Source organism: Mercurialis annua, linkage group LG4 (genome assembly GCF_937616625.2).
Source record: "Mercurialis annua linkage group LG4, ddMerAnnu1.2, whole genome shotgun sequence".
Lineage (NCBI taxonomy): Eukaryota > Viridiplantae > Streptophyta > Magnoliopsida > Malpighiales > Euphorbiaceae > Mercurialis > Mercurialis annua.
Window position 1 is genome coordinate 27,361,042 of NC_065573.1, and position 16,586 is coordinate 27,377,627.

Here is a 16,586-nt window from a genome sequence, read left to right on the forward strand (position 1 = left end):
AAAAAGATTTTAAACTGAAGAAACATAAAATTAAAATGTTGATTGGAATATGAGATTGCTGTAAATCGAAAAAGACCAATTTCATTGCAAATTTACAATAACATCATCATCGTCATATAAGACCATCTAAACCATATGAATTGGCCAAACCGATCTAACTAACTGCACAGCAAATGATTGGCATATCGTATCTAACTTAAAAGAGCAAATCATTGCAAATTAATGAGTTTGTTCCGAAAAAATCCTACATTTACCTGTTGAACATCCTTAATACTATTTTCATCTTTTTTACTACAGTTTGAGCTTGAATCCCATCGACAAGAAATCATCCCTGCACAAACAATCAAACAAGATTCAAGTTAACAGAAATCTTTCCGATAAAGGTATCATCAAGAACAAATTATAAGTTAGAAGAGTTATATTTTTTTCGTTTGCTGTTTTGACTTCTTTGATTGCTTGGCTCATCTTCATCAAATCCTACAACACTAGCATCTAGTGGAACAAGACTTCTCAAGCAAATAAGGGTTACAAATGGGGTATTTTTGAATCCTTGAACCGTAATATCTACCGCCTTTTTTCCTTCAATCTCATACCAAACAAGCCTGCTACAATCCACTTCCAACAAAACTTCTAAACCCGTCTTCGAGATACCGAGAGAAGCGGCAATTTGACAATTATTACCGCTCAAAACATCATAAGGGATCGTAAAAAGCTTAGTCCAAGATTCTTGAGCCTCATAATCTTTCATAACCCATACATCAATTTCAGGCTTTCCAGCTTTAAAATCATGAACAAAAACACATAACCATGTTTCTAATACCCCAATATACATATCTATATCATCACTCTCATTTCTCGGTACTTGTTGAAATTCCTCAGTTACAAGATCCAAACCCATAAGTACATTTCTTGCGCTACGACCATCATCATATAATGTATCCACAAGCCAATGCAGAGTTCCATTAACAAGAACACCCAATAATCAATCTCTCTAGTAACCAAGTAAGGCAATTGAATAACAATACATGATTTTGTTCTCACATTACCGATAAAAATCTGAGATTGGAATATACCCAATGGCTCAACCAGCACGATCATAGCAATCATGTAATCACACATGACACTATCATACCCAAATCCAATCCCTTCTTGACGTGTGCAATTAGACGGAAAAAAGCTTGGAAAAGAGTAGTGTTTTCTGGTGGAAGGATTATGTATCAAAAATTCATTGTCTCTCAGACTTTTGTTACAAAGTAAACCATTGCATAACCCGACTACTAACTTGTATCTGTCGCTCAGTTCCTCCGGCAGGTCACGGTATTGGATGGGACCACAAGGGTGTAGACTATCCAGGTCCAGATCATATAAGTTACCGGAAAATACTTCTTTGAAGAAAAGGGATTTGTTAGTGTTAGTTTTAGTGGAATGGTTCATGTGTTGACTGATGAAATCTGGATCGTCGATCATGCTACGCCAAGCGTAGTAGCGTATCTACTTGCGATCAGAGTAGTATTTCGATTACCAGTTCCGGTGGGATTCGTTCCGACATTTTCTGGGTCGGGTTTTTAGGGTTCAACAGGAATTGGTTTAAACGGCACAGTTACTCATAATTGGTGGTTTTTAAGTAATCAGGCCATTAGGGGCCTTTAAGAATTGGAATCCTACTACTATCCGAATTCCATGAAATCCTATTTTTATACGGATCAGGAATCCTATTAGTATATATTTATATATACATATTAAAAATGGATTTTATTATTCGCCGCCCCTTTTTACTTAACACCACGCCTACAAAAGACATTTTCGCCCTTCTAGCAAAACCATCATAAAAAAATTCTCTCAACTCATTCGAACACATTCGAAAAAATACGTAAAAAGTCGACTAAAATGACGGACAACGATTACAATTCGTCGGGTAACGAGTATCGACGTTCGGAAACAAATTTTTCCGGCTTTTCCGAGATAAAAAACGGTTTTTTAATTTTTTTTAAATTTCTGAATTCTGGGTCGACGAGCCCAGATGGCATCGGCCCAAAAGGAGGGACTTCCCTCTGGGAAGTCATGTCCCTCTGGGACGTCCCCCCCCCCCATTCCGCCGGTGACGCCGTACAATATCGCCGCCGACAATATATTTTTTTAAAAAAAAATGTGTTAATATTAGGATTTGTTAAACGTAATTATTTATGTTGTGCATGTTCATTTAGAAGATTTTGGCGGTGACAGAATTGATTACAGCGATTGGTTTAATGCAGGACATGAGTTTGATACTGATGTTGAAGCAATTAGTTGGACTAAGAGTATTGCTATAGAGATTGGGTTTGAGTTAGTCATTTCGTCTCATAAGAACGAGTGAAGACAAAAGCTTCTGAGATGTGTTCGGGGTGAGCGTTACAGAGGTTCGTTCAAAGATTCTGATTCATTCGTACAAAGAAATACGAAGACAAAGGCGTGTCAGTGCAAATTCAAATTTGTTGTCAAATTAGGTAAGACTGCATGGTTTGCACTTACGGAGCCTGGTATTTCGAGTACACACAACCATGCTTTAGCTGTGTATCCTGAGAGATACCGTCAGATGAGTGGGCTGAGTGCTAAGCCGAAAGAGATTGTGCGGGATATGTGTGCGGCACAAGCGAAGCCGTATTATATTATGGCAGCTTTGAAAGAAAAAAATACCATCTGACAACCCTACAAGAAGGCAAGTGTACAACTACAGAGAGAATTTGAGAAAGTGTGCCTTTGAGGGTAGAGATGTGGTGGGTCAGTTTTATCACATGGCTCAGAAGAGTGATTATGTGCACTGGACTCTTGCTGAGGAGGATACAGGTGCGGTGACTCGCCTTTTCATGGCTCATCCCGATTCAGTGAGGCTACTACGTTCGTACGACTGGATAATCGGTATGGACTCCACGTACAAGACGAACAAGTACAAAATACCTTTTTGAGATTATTGGAATGACTCCTTGCAACAAGAACTTCATAATTGCATATGCAATTATGAAGGATGAGACAAAGGGGAGCTACAGATAGGTGTTGGAGAGATTGAAGTATTTGATTATAATCATGTTATTTAATATTTTAAAATTATGATATTCAAATTCCTTATTAAATCATCGGGTAATACTGCAGGTGCTTGATTGGGGACCATATTCATCCGAGTGCTATTCTTACTGATCGGGAACTGGGGCTATCAGACCAGTGTCAGAGATTTTCCCACGGACTTCTCATCTACTATGTACATGGCACATAAATAAGGATGTAGAAGATAGAGTGTACAGAATAAGTGGGAGAAACAAAGAATTTGCTGAAATTTTCAAGAATAGTACCTGGAAGAAAATTATCACAGCGCCAACTTTGCAACAATATAAAATAGCTGTGGAAGCCTTCAAAGATCGGTTTAAAACTTTTCCAGAGTTGATACAGCACATTGAGGGGACTTGGTTGGTGCACAGAGAAGTTCGTATCTTGCTGGATGAACTTAGTCCTACATTTTGGAAACACCACCACGTGTAGAGTGAAGAGCACTCATGCTCAGCTAAAGCAGTGGCTCAACTCTAGCACCGGTGCTCTGAACATAGTCTGGACAAAAGTCGACAAAGTTATAGAGTCGCAGCTGACAGATATTTGTTATGCATTTTTTTCGATTAATATTACTACTTATACAAATTATGTTGTCATTATTAATAATATAAATGTTTTGCATATTTGCAGCAAAACATTTGAGGACTCCCGACGGACTTTGGGCGTCCATCGACGCGATTTTCCATTTGATAAGGTTTCCTGCAGAGTGTCTCATTGCTGTCTGGGTATAATATCGAAAGAACTAAGGTGTATGTGAGAATTGAGTATTGAAGTCTATGATCGTTGTGGTTGTGTGCTTAGATCAACACATCACATCCCCTGTGCATGTGAGCTGCGAGCAGTGGTAGATTCAGGTACCACGCAACACTTTTATTGCATTCTAATTTTAAAAATAGTAATATTGTTATTGAAAGCTAATTTGTGTTATTTTTAGGTAACCTGATCAGTCTGGATAGTATTCACCCGTTTTGGAAGACACTTATTATTCTCGGCGGTGGGATGGACACATCTGCACAGGCTGATTATGCTGATTTTCGGTCGGAGGATCATCAGTATTTTCACGAGATCGCTGAGGAGGTCATGGCTAAGGATCCTTCAATGTTGCATGATATTTCTCGTATTTTTCGCGAGCGACTTCACCCCGAAGACTTAAGTTATAGGGAACCAGAAGTGAAGACCAATGTCAGAGGTCGACAAAAGGGGAGCAAATCAACCAAGCGGGATCCGAGTCGTTTTGAGTACAAGGACCGTGAACGTGGTCGTCCTAAGTCTTTCCAAGGTCATCAAAACCCTACTTCCACGTCAGGTAAATTATCATCTACTAATATTGATAATATACGTCTACTATAGTAATATCCTTGTTATTTGTAATAATATTGTTTAATTTTTTTTTTGCCGCAGCTGGTTCGCAAAATGCCGAGGTTATTCCGAGATTCATTTTGCCATTCGTTCAAGAACTTGTGGACGTGCGTGGGGACGGCAACTGTGGATTCCGCGTCGTGGCGGACTACATATATGGTGACCAGGAGATGTGAGGACTGACTAGAATGAACATTGCAAACGAACTTGTCGCCCACCCTATATGAGGGTCTTTGCGTTGATGGGTTAGAAGCGGCCATTACACGTATTAGTTGGGAAGGGGGATCCTGCGACCCTCGCCACTGGATGCAGGTATTTGACTGATTTATATAAATTTATCATTAAGTTATTTAATTTTTATAAAAAAATTTATTCAAATTATGACTTATTAAATGGATGCAGGTATTGGATGACTTGTTCCCTATTACCACTTTCTTCAATGCAGCTGTTATTTACATAGAAGGCGGGACACTACCAGAGACGCGGTTTGGTTCCTGTACTGTTCTGCCTCTGCATTCCTCTGAGGTCCACTCACTACCATTGATAGAGATAGTGATAATGTATATTAGTCGGCGTGCTCACTTTGTTAGGTTGAATTTACGTGATAATTTCCCTGTTCCACCTTGTGGTTCGACCACCGGGACCGTACTATTGCGTCTTGGCATACTTTATGTGGTAGTAGGAGAGATAAATGAGATAGATTGATAGATCTGACAGATTGAGTTGGTTGTAAAATTTTAATTCGGAGCCTTATTTTATTACGTGTGTTTTATTATTATACGTCTAATATTTTTGAAACGTACATCATATCTAACAAATTAAAATGTTCATAATATTTAATAAAATGTCTGAAAAATTGCATAGTAAAAAAACGTACATAATATTTAATAAAATGTCTGAAAACTCACATCTAATAAAATAAAACGTAAATAATAAGAAAAAGACGTACTCATAAAATTAACATACAACATATCCTAATAGCACTCAGTCAGCCCTACGCCAAGCGACCATGACTCTTTCCAAAGTAGCGCTAGCCTCCTCCGTACACTGCTCCAACTCCGAAGTGCCCTCAAACTTGCAGTGCTGTTTATGCTGGGCGGTAATCGAGCGGACTTTTTCGAGGAAATGCTCGTACTCGGTAATCAGCAGCGTCATCCACTGTAATACCATATATAGACAAGTTATTTTAATATGTTAAATATATAAAATATTCACTAAATTTGAAAATAAAAACTTACATAATCGTTGTTGGAGCGAGGAGGATGTGCTCGTGGAAGTTCTACGTCAGGAAGCACACGCAGATGCGAATGCCGTTCGTACCACTCCAAGTACGCTGGATGACATCCTCCAGCAATAACATGGGCTGCCTCAAAGCCCATCAACGACATCTTGGAGATGGTCGGAAAACCAGTCCACATGTCAACCGCAATTGTCGCACCCATCTCCACAGAGTATTTGATTGAATTCCAGGACCTAACAGCCGCCATTGGCCGAAAAATTGGCACAGGTATAGTCTGCACATAACCCAGCTGTCGCAACACCCTAGAAGGCATGTATGGCTCGACAATGTCCCGGTATGCTATCCAGCCATAATATGCAGTATGCTCAACGCTGGCAACAGGGTCGCCGCCAAAAGGGAGCCACGTGATCTGTTCAAAATCAAAATAACAAAATTAAAATCTACCGATTGTAATAAAATAAAGTTTAACTAATAAATTTACGTACCTCCTCAGCAGTCAACTGGTCTAAACGAGCTCGCAAGGCCTGAAGCCGGATGCCTGAACACTCTGACGCAGTAACACTCCAACTAGAAGCTCGAGGTAGATGAGCCTCGATCAGCAGCCGCTCTCGCTGGGGTCGAAAGCATGGAAAGTACTCATAAATCCATGCCTGCAGCAGTGTCAAACATCCAGTCAAACCCGAGCAATCTCCTCTCGATGAAATTCCAAGCTGGCGATATAGATAAGCAAGTGCAGCTGAACTCCAGGAAAATGTACTCGCATCTGTGACTCCATCCCGCACCTCCCATATGCTTGCAGGTCTAATCCGATGACCACTCTTTTCAACGAATAAAGTGCAATCTAACGTCAACCAGATCCAGGCTAGCGCCTCCACCTCTGGAGTACGGTCACACCTACATAAACCAATGATCGACTCAATCAACACACCTCCTTGGGCAAAATGCTTGGTCGTCTTACTCACCAGCTCCTCTGGAAGAATACCTAAAATTTGTATACAGTAAGCCTGCAGCTGAGCCTTATTCGGTTGACCTGAAACCATAATTTAACAATTCAAATTAATATCACGCAATAAGTAAATTAAATTTCTATAAAAAATTGGGCAGCAATTCTCCTAAAAATGAGCATCACCCATTTTTCAGGGAAGTCCTGCAAGGAAATTACTATTCACAAACCAAAATACAATCCACATTAAACAACTAATTGCCCCAAACATTTTATTAAATAACAAAATAACATAAAACAATCAAATTATCCTAAATAACGATAAATTTACCTAAAATAAAAATGTGACCTAATTAAACAATTATTAAACCTAATAAAATAAAAAATCAAATTAAACATTTTAATAATAAAAATTAATCTTAACGCAAAATTATAATGTGAAAAATATAACAAAATATTGCACCTGAAATCATAGCTCCACCAACTGGAATACGAAGAATATGCCACACGTCATGTAATGTGATGGTCATCTCCCCGAATGGCAGGTGAAAAGAGTTTGTATCTGGCTGCCATCGCTCAACAAATGCAGAAAGGAGCGGAATATCCAAATGATCAAACATGATATCCGGGAGATGTGATAACTCAGTCCTGTCTATCAGCACCCTGACCTCCTCTGAGGTCGTCTCATACCACTCTCTCAGTTTCCGACAAGCTTCATGTCTACTCTGACACTTCAGCACGCCTCTGTCCGCCCCATCCCATAGCCGAGAAGCGACATGTCCGAGAAAACTAGGAATAACAGTGTCGTCCTCGGGTCCACCAGGTACTGGACCAGTAACGGTCCACACATCAACCTCTTCGGGTCGTCTGTTTGACCCTGAAAGTAAGATTAAATATATTTAACTTATATTTAAATTTTTTAACAATATTATTAAATTAATTAAAATCATTTAATTATATTTACCTGTTGACGAGTCGCCAACGAACCGACCACATGGACCCTTCCTCCGTCGAGAAATGTAAATTTTTTCACTTGGCTCGTCCTCTGAGCTATCAAAATCACCAGGCTCTATAAGATCATCAACAGACATGTGCATCTGTTTGTTATCGGATGTTATCTGAAGTATGTGTCGGTTGTTTCTGTCGTCGAGCTGAGGTAGAAACTTTACGCGAAATAACGTGACGGGCTCCCCACCCCCCTAATTCTGGGGACAGAAATTGCTTCCCTCTACGCTTTCCGCTCTGCGATTATAAAAATTTAAATATAAGTTACAGAAATAATATTCAATATATATTAAATCGAATAAATTCCTAAAATCACTTAAATTATTAAAAATAATATATTTAATGTTTTAATGTTTTTTTAAAAAAAAAATAATTTCCGGCTGCGACGTTTCCGGTCGCAGTTATGTTATTCTTTTGCGTGCCTTTTTGAAGTAGACTTCGATACTGTTGAGGTTGATTGCTTTTGTTGTTGTTGAGAATTGTGATCAACAAACAAATAAGATGGGAGAAAGAAAAGTGATCAACAAATACTATCCCCCTGATTTTGATGCGGCCAAGTTACCCCGTCTTCCAAGATCACAGAATGATTCAATGAAAGTTTGGATAATGCTTCCCATGAGCATACGCTGCAATTCCTGCGCTCATTATATATACAAAGGTACCACATTCGATATGATCAAACAAATTGCTAAACAAAAATATCTTAATGTTATCTCTATTCATACATTTTGCTTCAAGTGCACCCCCAGCAAGGCCCAGATCGTGTTTCAGACAGAAACTCAAAATAGTGATTATGTCGTCCTGAATGGTGCTAATCGAAATTTTGAACCCTGGAGAAGTCAGCCTCAGGAGATGGACGAAAGTTATCAGTATGCAATGGAATTGTTGGAGAGTGAGAGTTTGGATAATATAAGAGGAGAATGCGTATTGAGGATCAACTGCACGAGTTGAAGAGTTTGAAATCTAGACAGGCCAAACTTATTTATTCAGAGACACTGCTTCATCTGTTGGCAGAGAAGACGAAGAAGTTAGAGGAAGCAGAAGAAGAAGATGAAGCACTTGTCAAATATGTCTTTGGATAGAGGTCTAAAGTCCTACGCAGGGTCCGTGATGACGACGAGGATGATAAGGCTTTTTATCAAATTTGAAGTAAATCTCCAGATACACTAACAAAGAGCAATGCTAGTGGTGGTTGTAAATTACCAATGCTCAGCAGGTATTTGGTCATCAAAAGACAACACATGTAATTTCTCATTCTAACGCAGTATAACTTGCTTTTATTTTGTATTCTCTCATATGTTTTTGAGTACTCAGTGTTTTTATATTTTATTTTAAATGCAGTTACTATATGAAAACTACAGCAACTATGAACTTGAAGAAGATTGGTTCAGACTTTTATTAGTGTTTTATTAATTTTTATACATTGTGTGTGATAAAGCTATCAAACGTCCTTATGATTTTATAATTTGGCTATGCATTAATTTATCTTAGACAGACTAAGTTTTATCTAAACTTCCTTCTAAATCAAAGAGTGGTAATGGTAAGTTTTATGTAAACTTCCTTCCATATCAAACAATAAAGCAGCAGCAGATACAAACAATGATAGCGCAAGGAAGTATTTACCGTGTATGTTCTTAAATGATCAGCTCCGCTCCAACCCAACGCTTCACAGGGAGCAGCAACAGAAGACAATCTTCAATTTTAGGACACGATTTGAAATTCCAGAAATTTAATTTAGCTACTTTCTATTTCGCAAACATCATCATGATTCAGAACCAACTTCAAAGACCTACACTTTGCGACTGCGATGGACGACCAAGTATAGGGACACCGCGTCGGAGTGGTAGAACGACGATGAACCTGTAAATTGAAAGACCTAATTTTTAGCCAAAATATGAAGGGTTAAGGTACAAAATGACCCTAATGTTTACTCTGTGACTCAAATGACCCCCTAATGTTTTTTATATCTCAAAAATGACCATAATGTTACCATAGTAGAACAAATATACCCTCCATCTAACGGTAGCTTGTATGAATTAGGGGTGGGCAAAAAAACCGGTCAAACCGATTAATCGAACCGAAACCGCAAAACCGAACCGGAAAATGTGGTTAACCGGTACAAGAGTTTAGGTTTAGGTTATGATTTTTGATTTTTACGGTTAATGGTTTAGGTTTAGATTTTGGAGTTTTAAAAACCGCGGTTAACCGGTTAACCGGTTTATAAATAATACTATATATTTTTATAAATTATATATATACATACATAAGTTTTTAATTATTCAAATAAGAAAAAATTATAATCTACACACATAAAAATTCTAAACACAAAAATATACTTAAAAAATATTTTATTTATCAATATATTTTTATTTTAGGAGTATATATATATATATATATATATAACTTTATTTTTCTTAATAAAATATTGACCTAATTGAAATATATAAAATTTATATTTTTATAATTAAATAGAATGGAAATTAAAGTTTAATTATTAGACTATATTTAAAATTTTATCTGTAAATTTTATCTTTTTTATATCCTATTTTTTAATGGTTACATGGTTAAAAACCGCAAAACTGAAAAACCGAACCGTTTTAAATGGTTAACCGATTTAATGGTTAACCGTTTAAAATTTTAGGTTTAGATTTTTAATTTTAAAAACCGAACTACTATGAACGGTTTACATATGACCTTCGTGGACCGGTTAACCGGTCCATGCCCACCTCTAGTATGAATGTTAACTCGGCTGATGTGGCATACAATTATCCGTTACCTTCTCAAAAATGACCCTAACGTTATCGAAGTGGAACAAATACAACAATGGAAGGTATATTTGTACACTTTGGTAGCGTTGGGTCATTTTTAAGACTTAAAAAATATTAGGTGGCCATTTGAGCCTCATAATAAACATTAAAGTTATTTTTGTCCCAAATATGAATTATGATATAAACGGCAGGTTTTACAGTAATTTACTCTTATATTAAATCAAGAGCAAATTATTCTAAGACCTCTTATGTTTGTTATAATTAACAATTTGGTACCCGTTATTTGAAAACCTAAAAATCAAAATGAAAAAAAGGTAGAGATTGAACGTAAAAATAAAAAAAAATATGCAATTGTTTAATTGTTCAACGTGCGTGTGTAATTCAAAATTGGTGGTTTTTAAGTAATTTGACAAGTAGATTTAAGAATTAGAATCCTACTACTATACGAATTCCATGAAATCCTATTTTTATACGGATTAGAAATCCTATTACTATATATAAATACATACACATTAGAAATTTAGGCTTATGTTATTCTTTTGCGTGCCTTTTTGAAGTAGCCTTCGATTACTGTTGAGGTTGATCAGGGGCGGAACCAGCCTTATGGCTGAGGTAGCGACTGCCCCTGCAAATTTTTTTTTTAACAAAAACACCTTGAACACGTTTTTTTTTGAAAAAATATAGTAATTTTTATGTATTTCGCCCCCCATTTCACAAAAGCTAGTTCCGCCCCTGAGGTTGATTGTTTTGTTGTTGAGAATGGTGATGAACAAACAAATAAGATGGGAGAAAGAAAAGCGATCAACAAATACTATCCCCCTGATTTTGTTGCCGCCAAGTTACCCCGTCTTCCAAGATCACAGAATGATTCTATCAAAGTTCGGATGATGCTTCCCATGACCGTCCGCTGCAATTCCTGCGCTCATTATATATACAAAGGCACCAAATTTGATATGGTCAAAGAAAATGCTAAACAAAAATATCTCAATCTTATCTCTATTCATACATTTTGCTTCAAGTGCACCCACTGCAAGGCTCACATCGTGTTTCAAACAGACCCTCAAAATAGTGATTATGTCGTCCTGAATGGCGCTAATCGAAACTTTGAACCCCGGAGAGCTCAGCCTGAGGAGAAGACCGACGAGGGTCGGGATGCAATGGAATCGTTGGAGAGTCAGAGTTTGGATAATAAGAGGAGAATGCGATGTGAAGTTGAAGTGTTTGAAGTCTACAGCAGAGGAGGATGAAGCACTTGTCAAATCTGTCTTTGGACAGACGTCTAAAGTCCTGCGCAGGGTCCGTCGAGGATGATGATGATTTCAATCCCATGAGGAAAAAGGCTTCTTATCAAATTTCAAGTAAATCTCCAGATACACTGACAAAGAGCAAAGCTGGTGGTGGTTGTAAATTACCAATGCTCAGCAGGTATTTGGTCATCAAAAGACAACAGATGATGTAACTTCTCATTCTAATGCATAGTCAGTGTTTTTGCAGTATAACTCGCTTTTATTTTGTCTTCTCTCATGTGTTTTTGAGTACTCAGTGTTTTTAGATTTTATTTTTTATGCAGTTACTATATGAAAACTACAGCAACTATGAACTTGAAGAAGATTGGTTCAGACTTTTACTAGTGTTCTATTAATTTCTATACATTGTGTGATAAAGCTATCAAACGTCCTTATGATTTTAGAATTTGGTTATGCAGTAATTTATCTTAGACATACTAAGTTTTATGTAAACTTCCTTCTATATCAAGGAGTAGTAAAGGGAAGAAAGCTGTTGATGCATTATTGGAATTGTTTGGTGTCATCATTGACTATGCTCTGTTAACTGTCATTATGGATGGAAAATGGAACTTCAAATCCATGGAAAATGGAACTTCAAATCCATGAGTATATGAAGGGTTAAGGTACAAAATGACCCTAATGTTTACTCTGTGGCTCAAATGACCCCGTAATGTTTTTTATATCTCAAAAATGACCCTAATGTTACCATCGTAGAACAAATATACCCTCCGTCTAACGGTAGCTTGTATTATGAATGTTAACTCGGGTGATGTGGCATACAATTATCCGTTGCCTTAATATTTTTCGAGTCTCAAAAATGACCCTAACGTTACCGAAGTGGAACAAATACAACAGTGGAAGGTATATTTGTACACTTTGGTAACGTTGGGTCATTTTTAAGACTTAAAAAATATTAGGTGGCCATTTGAGCCACATAATAAACATTAAAGTTATTTTTGTCCCAAATATGAATTATGATATAAACGGCATGTTTTACAATAATTTTCTCTTATATTAAATCAAGAGCAAATTACTTTAAGACCTCTTATGTTTGTTATAATTAACAATTTGGTACCCGTTATTTGAAAACCTAAAATCAAAATGAAAAAAAGGTAGAGATTGAACCTAAAAAAAAAATATGCAATTGTTTAATTGTTCAACGTGCGTGTGTAATTCAAAATTGGTGGTTTTTAAGTAATTTGACAAGTAGATTTAGGGCCCCTTTGGAATGAATGAATTCCTTAAAAAAAGTTGGAATTCATTTATAATTCCAATTTTTTATGTTTGGAATGAATGAATGGACAAACACAATTCTTGGAATTAAAATCAGGGAATTAATGTTAGTTATAATTTGTGGATTTATAAATCCAAGCAAAATAGATAGAATTTACAAATGAACAACACATGACAAAAAGAACAATCCTTTTTTGACAATAATACCCTCAACTTTTTAAAGGTTCTCTTTTCTTTTGACATTATTTGCTGTCACTTTCATTTCAATTTTTCTTCTCATTTTATTTCTTTCCATTTTCATTCAATTTTCCTTCTCATTTTATTTCTTTCCATTTTGATTTCAATTTTTTTTCTCGTTTTTTTTTAAATTTTCTCTACTCCATATTACACAACCAATCATTATAATACCTACTACAACAAATCTCAAACCAAAAAGTTTATTTTTATCAACTTATCTTTATTTTTTTAATTAACTATTTCAAATAGTTTATTAATATTTTTTTAGATTTTTATAATTATGTAAATAAACTAGTGGAATTTTTTTTATTTTTTTCTTGTTATATATTATGTATTTGATTTTAATTATATGTGTATAATTTTTAAATGGTTTAAATTTTTTATATTAGTTGTTATTTTGTTGCTTATGAATATATTCAATAATATGTATGTTAAATATGTTGATATAGCATATACTTCTAACAAAGTATATGCTATATTTTGGATTTGTAAAACTTGAAGAACAAGTTATGCATTTTGATCTTTGTTTAAAATAGTAGCTTATGCTTAATTTGGTGATTTCTGTTGTTATATTTTGAATTTATAAAATTTATAAAAATCGGTGCTTCGGAAATTTTTTGAACAAAAAAAAAACAAAAGATCTCTTCAGTTAAAGCGTGCCCACGGTAATTTCCAGAAATACTAATTTTGTGGTTTATGTTGCTATGTTTTAATTTTTTGAAATTTAAAAAATAAATTATATATTTTAATATAGTTAGTTATTTTTAGCATATAATAAATTTTAATAGTATTTTAGTTAATTTTTAATGTTTAGTAAAATGGTTATAAGGTTAATATAGGAATAGATTAAAAAGAATGGCATTCTAGAATTCATTCCAAACATAAATATGCAGAATTCATTTTAATTCTATAGTTTACAGTTTTTCATTCCAAATAGCGGAATTCATTTGCAAATGAATTCTTGTGGAATTCATTTATAAATGAATTCCAGTGAGTAAAAAGAATTGTTCCAAAGGGGGCCTTAAGAATTAGAATCCTACTACTATACGAATTCCATGAAATTCTATTTTTATACGGATTAGAAATCCTATTACTATATATAAACATATACACATTAGAAATTTAGGCTTATGTTATTCTTTTGCGTGCCTTTTTGAAGTAGCCTTCGATTACTGTTGAGGTTGATCAGGGGCGGAACCAGCCTTATGGCTGAGGTAGCGACTGCTCCTGCAAATTTTTTTTTTAATAAAAACACCCTTGAACACGTTTTTTTTTAAAAAATATAGTAATTTTTATGTATTTCGCTCCCCATTTCACAAAAGCTAGTTCCGCCCCTGAGGTTGATTGTTTTGTTGTTGAGAATGGTGATGAACAAACAAATAAGATGGGAGAAAGAAAAGCGATCAACAAATACTATCCCCCTGATTTTGTTGCCGCCAAGTTACCCCGTCTTCCAAGATCACAGAATGATTCTATCAAAGTTCGGATGATGCTTCCCATGACCGTCCGCTGCAATTCCTGCGCTCATTATATATACAAAGGCACCAAATTTGATATGGTCAAAGAAAATGCTAAACAAAAATATCTCAATCTTATCTCTATTCATACATTTTGCTTCAAGTGCACCCACTGCAAGGCTCACATCGTGTTTCAAACAGACCCTCAAAATAGTGATTATGTCGTCCTGAATGGCGCTAATCGAAACTTTGAACCCCGGAGAGCTCAGCCTGAGGAGAAGACCGACGAGGGTCGGGATGCAATGGAATCGTTGGAGAGTCAGAGTTTGGATAATAAGAGGAGAATGCGATGTGAAGTTGAAGTGTTTGAAGTCTACAGCAGAGGAGGATGAAGCACTTGTCAAATCTGTCTTTGGACAGACGTCTAAAGTCCTGCGCAGGGTCCGTCGAGGATGATGATGATTTCAATCCCATGAGGAAAAAGGCTTCTTATCAAATTTCAAGTAAATCTCCAGATACACTGACAAAGAGCAAAGCTGGTGGTGGTTGTAAATTACCAATGCTCAGCAGGTATTTGGTCATCAAAAGACAACAGATGATGTAACTTCTCATTCTAATGCATAGTCAGTGTTTTTGCAGTATAACTCGCTTTTATTTTGTCTTCTCTCATGTGTTTTTGAGTACTCAGTGTTTTTAGATTTTATTTTTTATGCAGTTACTATATGAAAACTACAGCAACTATGAACTTGAAGAAGATTGGTTCAGACTTTTACTAGTGTTCTATTAATTTCTATACATTGTGTGATAAAGCTATCAAACGTCCTTATGATTTTAGAATTTGGTTATGCAGTAATTTATCTTAGACATACTAAGTTTTATGTAAACTTCCTTCTATATCAAGGAGTAGTAAAGGGAAGAAAGCTGTTGATGCATTATTGGAATTGTTTGGTGTCATCATTGACTATGCTCTGTTAACTGTCATTATGGATGGAAAATGGAACTTCAAATCCATGAGTTTTGATGCATTATTGTACATGTGATGTTAATATTGCAACTGCTTTAATAGATCTTTATGCCAACTGTAGGACTTGCAGTCTGCAAAAGTAGTTTAATGCCATCAGCATTGAGATTAACTTGTGTTAGACCAGACTCGGTGACCTTCTCACAATTCCTTAATTCATCAGCAAATCAAGCTTCAATTCGAAGAGGAAGAAACTTCCATGGTTACACTATTAAGATGAGACTCAGAAGCTCATTTCTATGTAGGGAATGCGGTGATTAGGATGAATCCCATTGGACAAATGTTAGATAAGGCAGCGAAGGCTCTGAAATTGGATTGAGATAATTAATAAGGTGCATGATTCTATCTAGTTAGTCCATACTAATCATACTTGTCTATATTAAGCAAAATTACATCATCAGCTTTTCATTGATTTGAATGCATTGCTCTCCATATAATGAATAGTTGGATTTCTCTTTGGACATTTTTGTTTTTCTAACAGAGTAATGTATCCAACAATGCAGGAATTATATTCAAGGTTGCATAAGTTTAACTTTTGTGCATTATCAGTCACTGGTCATGAGATTTCAATTTGGTTATGTTGATTAAAGAAAATCTATTCTTTCATATTGGATGCCAATCATGCTCATTAATTTCTCATTGCATGTCTTTCACTATTTATATCTCTATTGGTTTTTGTTCTTTAAGACTTGAAGGTACAAATTAATAATTTGGCATGAGAAGGAAGTAGAAAGCCCCTTATGCCAATGAAGTTGTTTCAGTAACATCCAAGAATTTGGCATGAGAAGTTTCAGAATAAAACAAATGGAGTAAAACCAAGAAGATAGATTTGCTTTTACAATCCAGATCTGAGTAATTCTATCCCAAAGGATTGGAACAAATGAATAGGTACTAAACACTGAGAAACTCGAGACCTTCAAAAAGGACATTGCTATCTGAAGTGTGCTACTAATTGGTAT

General features: G+C 35.8%; 4 protein-coding genes and 2 pseudogenes across 6 annotated transcripts; 4 read left to right on the forward strand and 2 right to left on the reverse strand.

Moving 5' to 3' along the window:
* Positions 1-81: 81 nt before the first annotated feature.
* LOC126678520 (F-box protein CPR1-like) lies at positions 82-1,467 on the reverse strand. Its single transcript, XM_050373414.1, has 4 exons — positions 968-1,467; positions 445-914; positions 255-331; positions 82-126 (listed from the first exon to the last, which is right to left on the reverse strand). The coding sequence occupies exons 1-4, from the start codon at positions 1,465-1,467 to the stop codon at positions 82-84; spliced, it is 1,092 nt and encodes a 363-aa protein (XP_050229371.1).
* A 2,509-nt stretch (positions 1,468-3,976) lies between these two features.
* LOC126676751 (uncharacterized) lies at positions 3,977-5,179 on the forward strand. The gene is made up of 3 exons (XM_050371026.2): positions 3,977-4,384; positions 4,480-4,749; positions 4,840-5,179. The coding sequence occupies exons 1-2, from the start codon at positions 4,078-4,080 to the stop codon at positions 4,611-4,613; spliced, it is 441 nt and encodes a 146-aa protein (XP_050226983.1). The 5' UTR covers positions 3,977-4,077; the 3' UTR covers positions 4,614-4,749; positions 4,840-5,179.
* A 69-nt stretch (positions 5,180-5,248) lies between these two features.
* Positions 5,249-9,505, reverse strand: LOC126676262 (protein MAIN-LIKE 1-like). 3 transcript variants are annotated; one of them, XM_050370427.2, is made up of 7 exons: positions 9,249-9,504; positions 8,351-8,629; positions 7,585-7,862; positions 7,084-7,497; positions 6,163-6,707; positions 5,676-6,086; positions 5,249-5,595 (listed from the first exon to the last, which is right to left on the reverse strand). In XM_050370427.2, exons 3-7 carry the CDS (start codon positions 7,715-7,717, stop codon positions 5,422-5,424), a joined length of 1,677 nt encoding a protein of 558 aa, XP_050226384.1. In that variant the 5' UTR covers positions 7,718-7,862; positions 8,351-8,629; positions 9,249-9,504; the 3' UTR covers positions 5,249-5,421. The 3 variants fall into 3 exon arrangements, with proteins under 3 accessions (XP_050226384.1, XP_050226385.1, XP_050226383.1); XM_050370428.2 differs by lacking the exon at positions 8,351-8,629 and having other exon boundaries at positions 6,163-6,659; positions 9,249-9,505; XM_050370426.2 differs by lacking the exon at positions 8,351-8,629.
* On the forward strand, positions 8,127-9,027 carry LOC126678521 (uncharacterized). Its single transcript, XM_050373415.1, has 4 exons — positions 8,127-8,517; positions 8,640-8,695; positions 8,801-8,868; positions 8,967-9,027. The coding sequence occupies exons 1-4, from the start codon at positions 8,127-8,129 to the stop codon at positions 9,025-9,027; spliced, it is 576 nt and encodes a 191-aa protein (XP_050229372.1).
* Positions 9,506-10,944: 1,439 nt separating the features above from the next.
* On the forward strand, positions 10,945-12,178 carry LOC130014677 (uncharacterized; annotated as a pseudogene).
* Positions 12,179-14,461: 2,283 nt separating this feature from the next.
* On the forward strand, positions 14,462-16,581 carry LOC126676263 (uncharacterized; annotated as a pseudogene).
* The last annotated feature ends 5 nt before the right edge of the window (positions 16,582-16,586 follow it).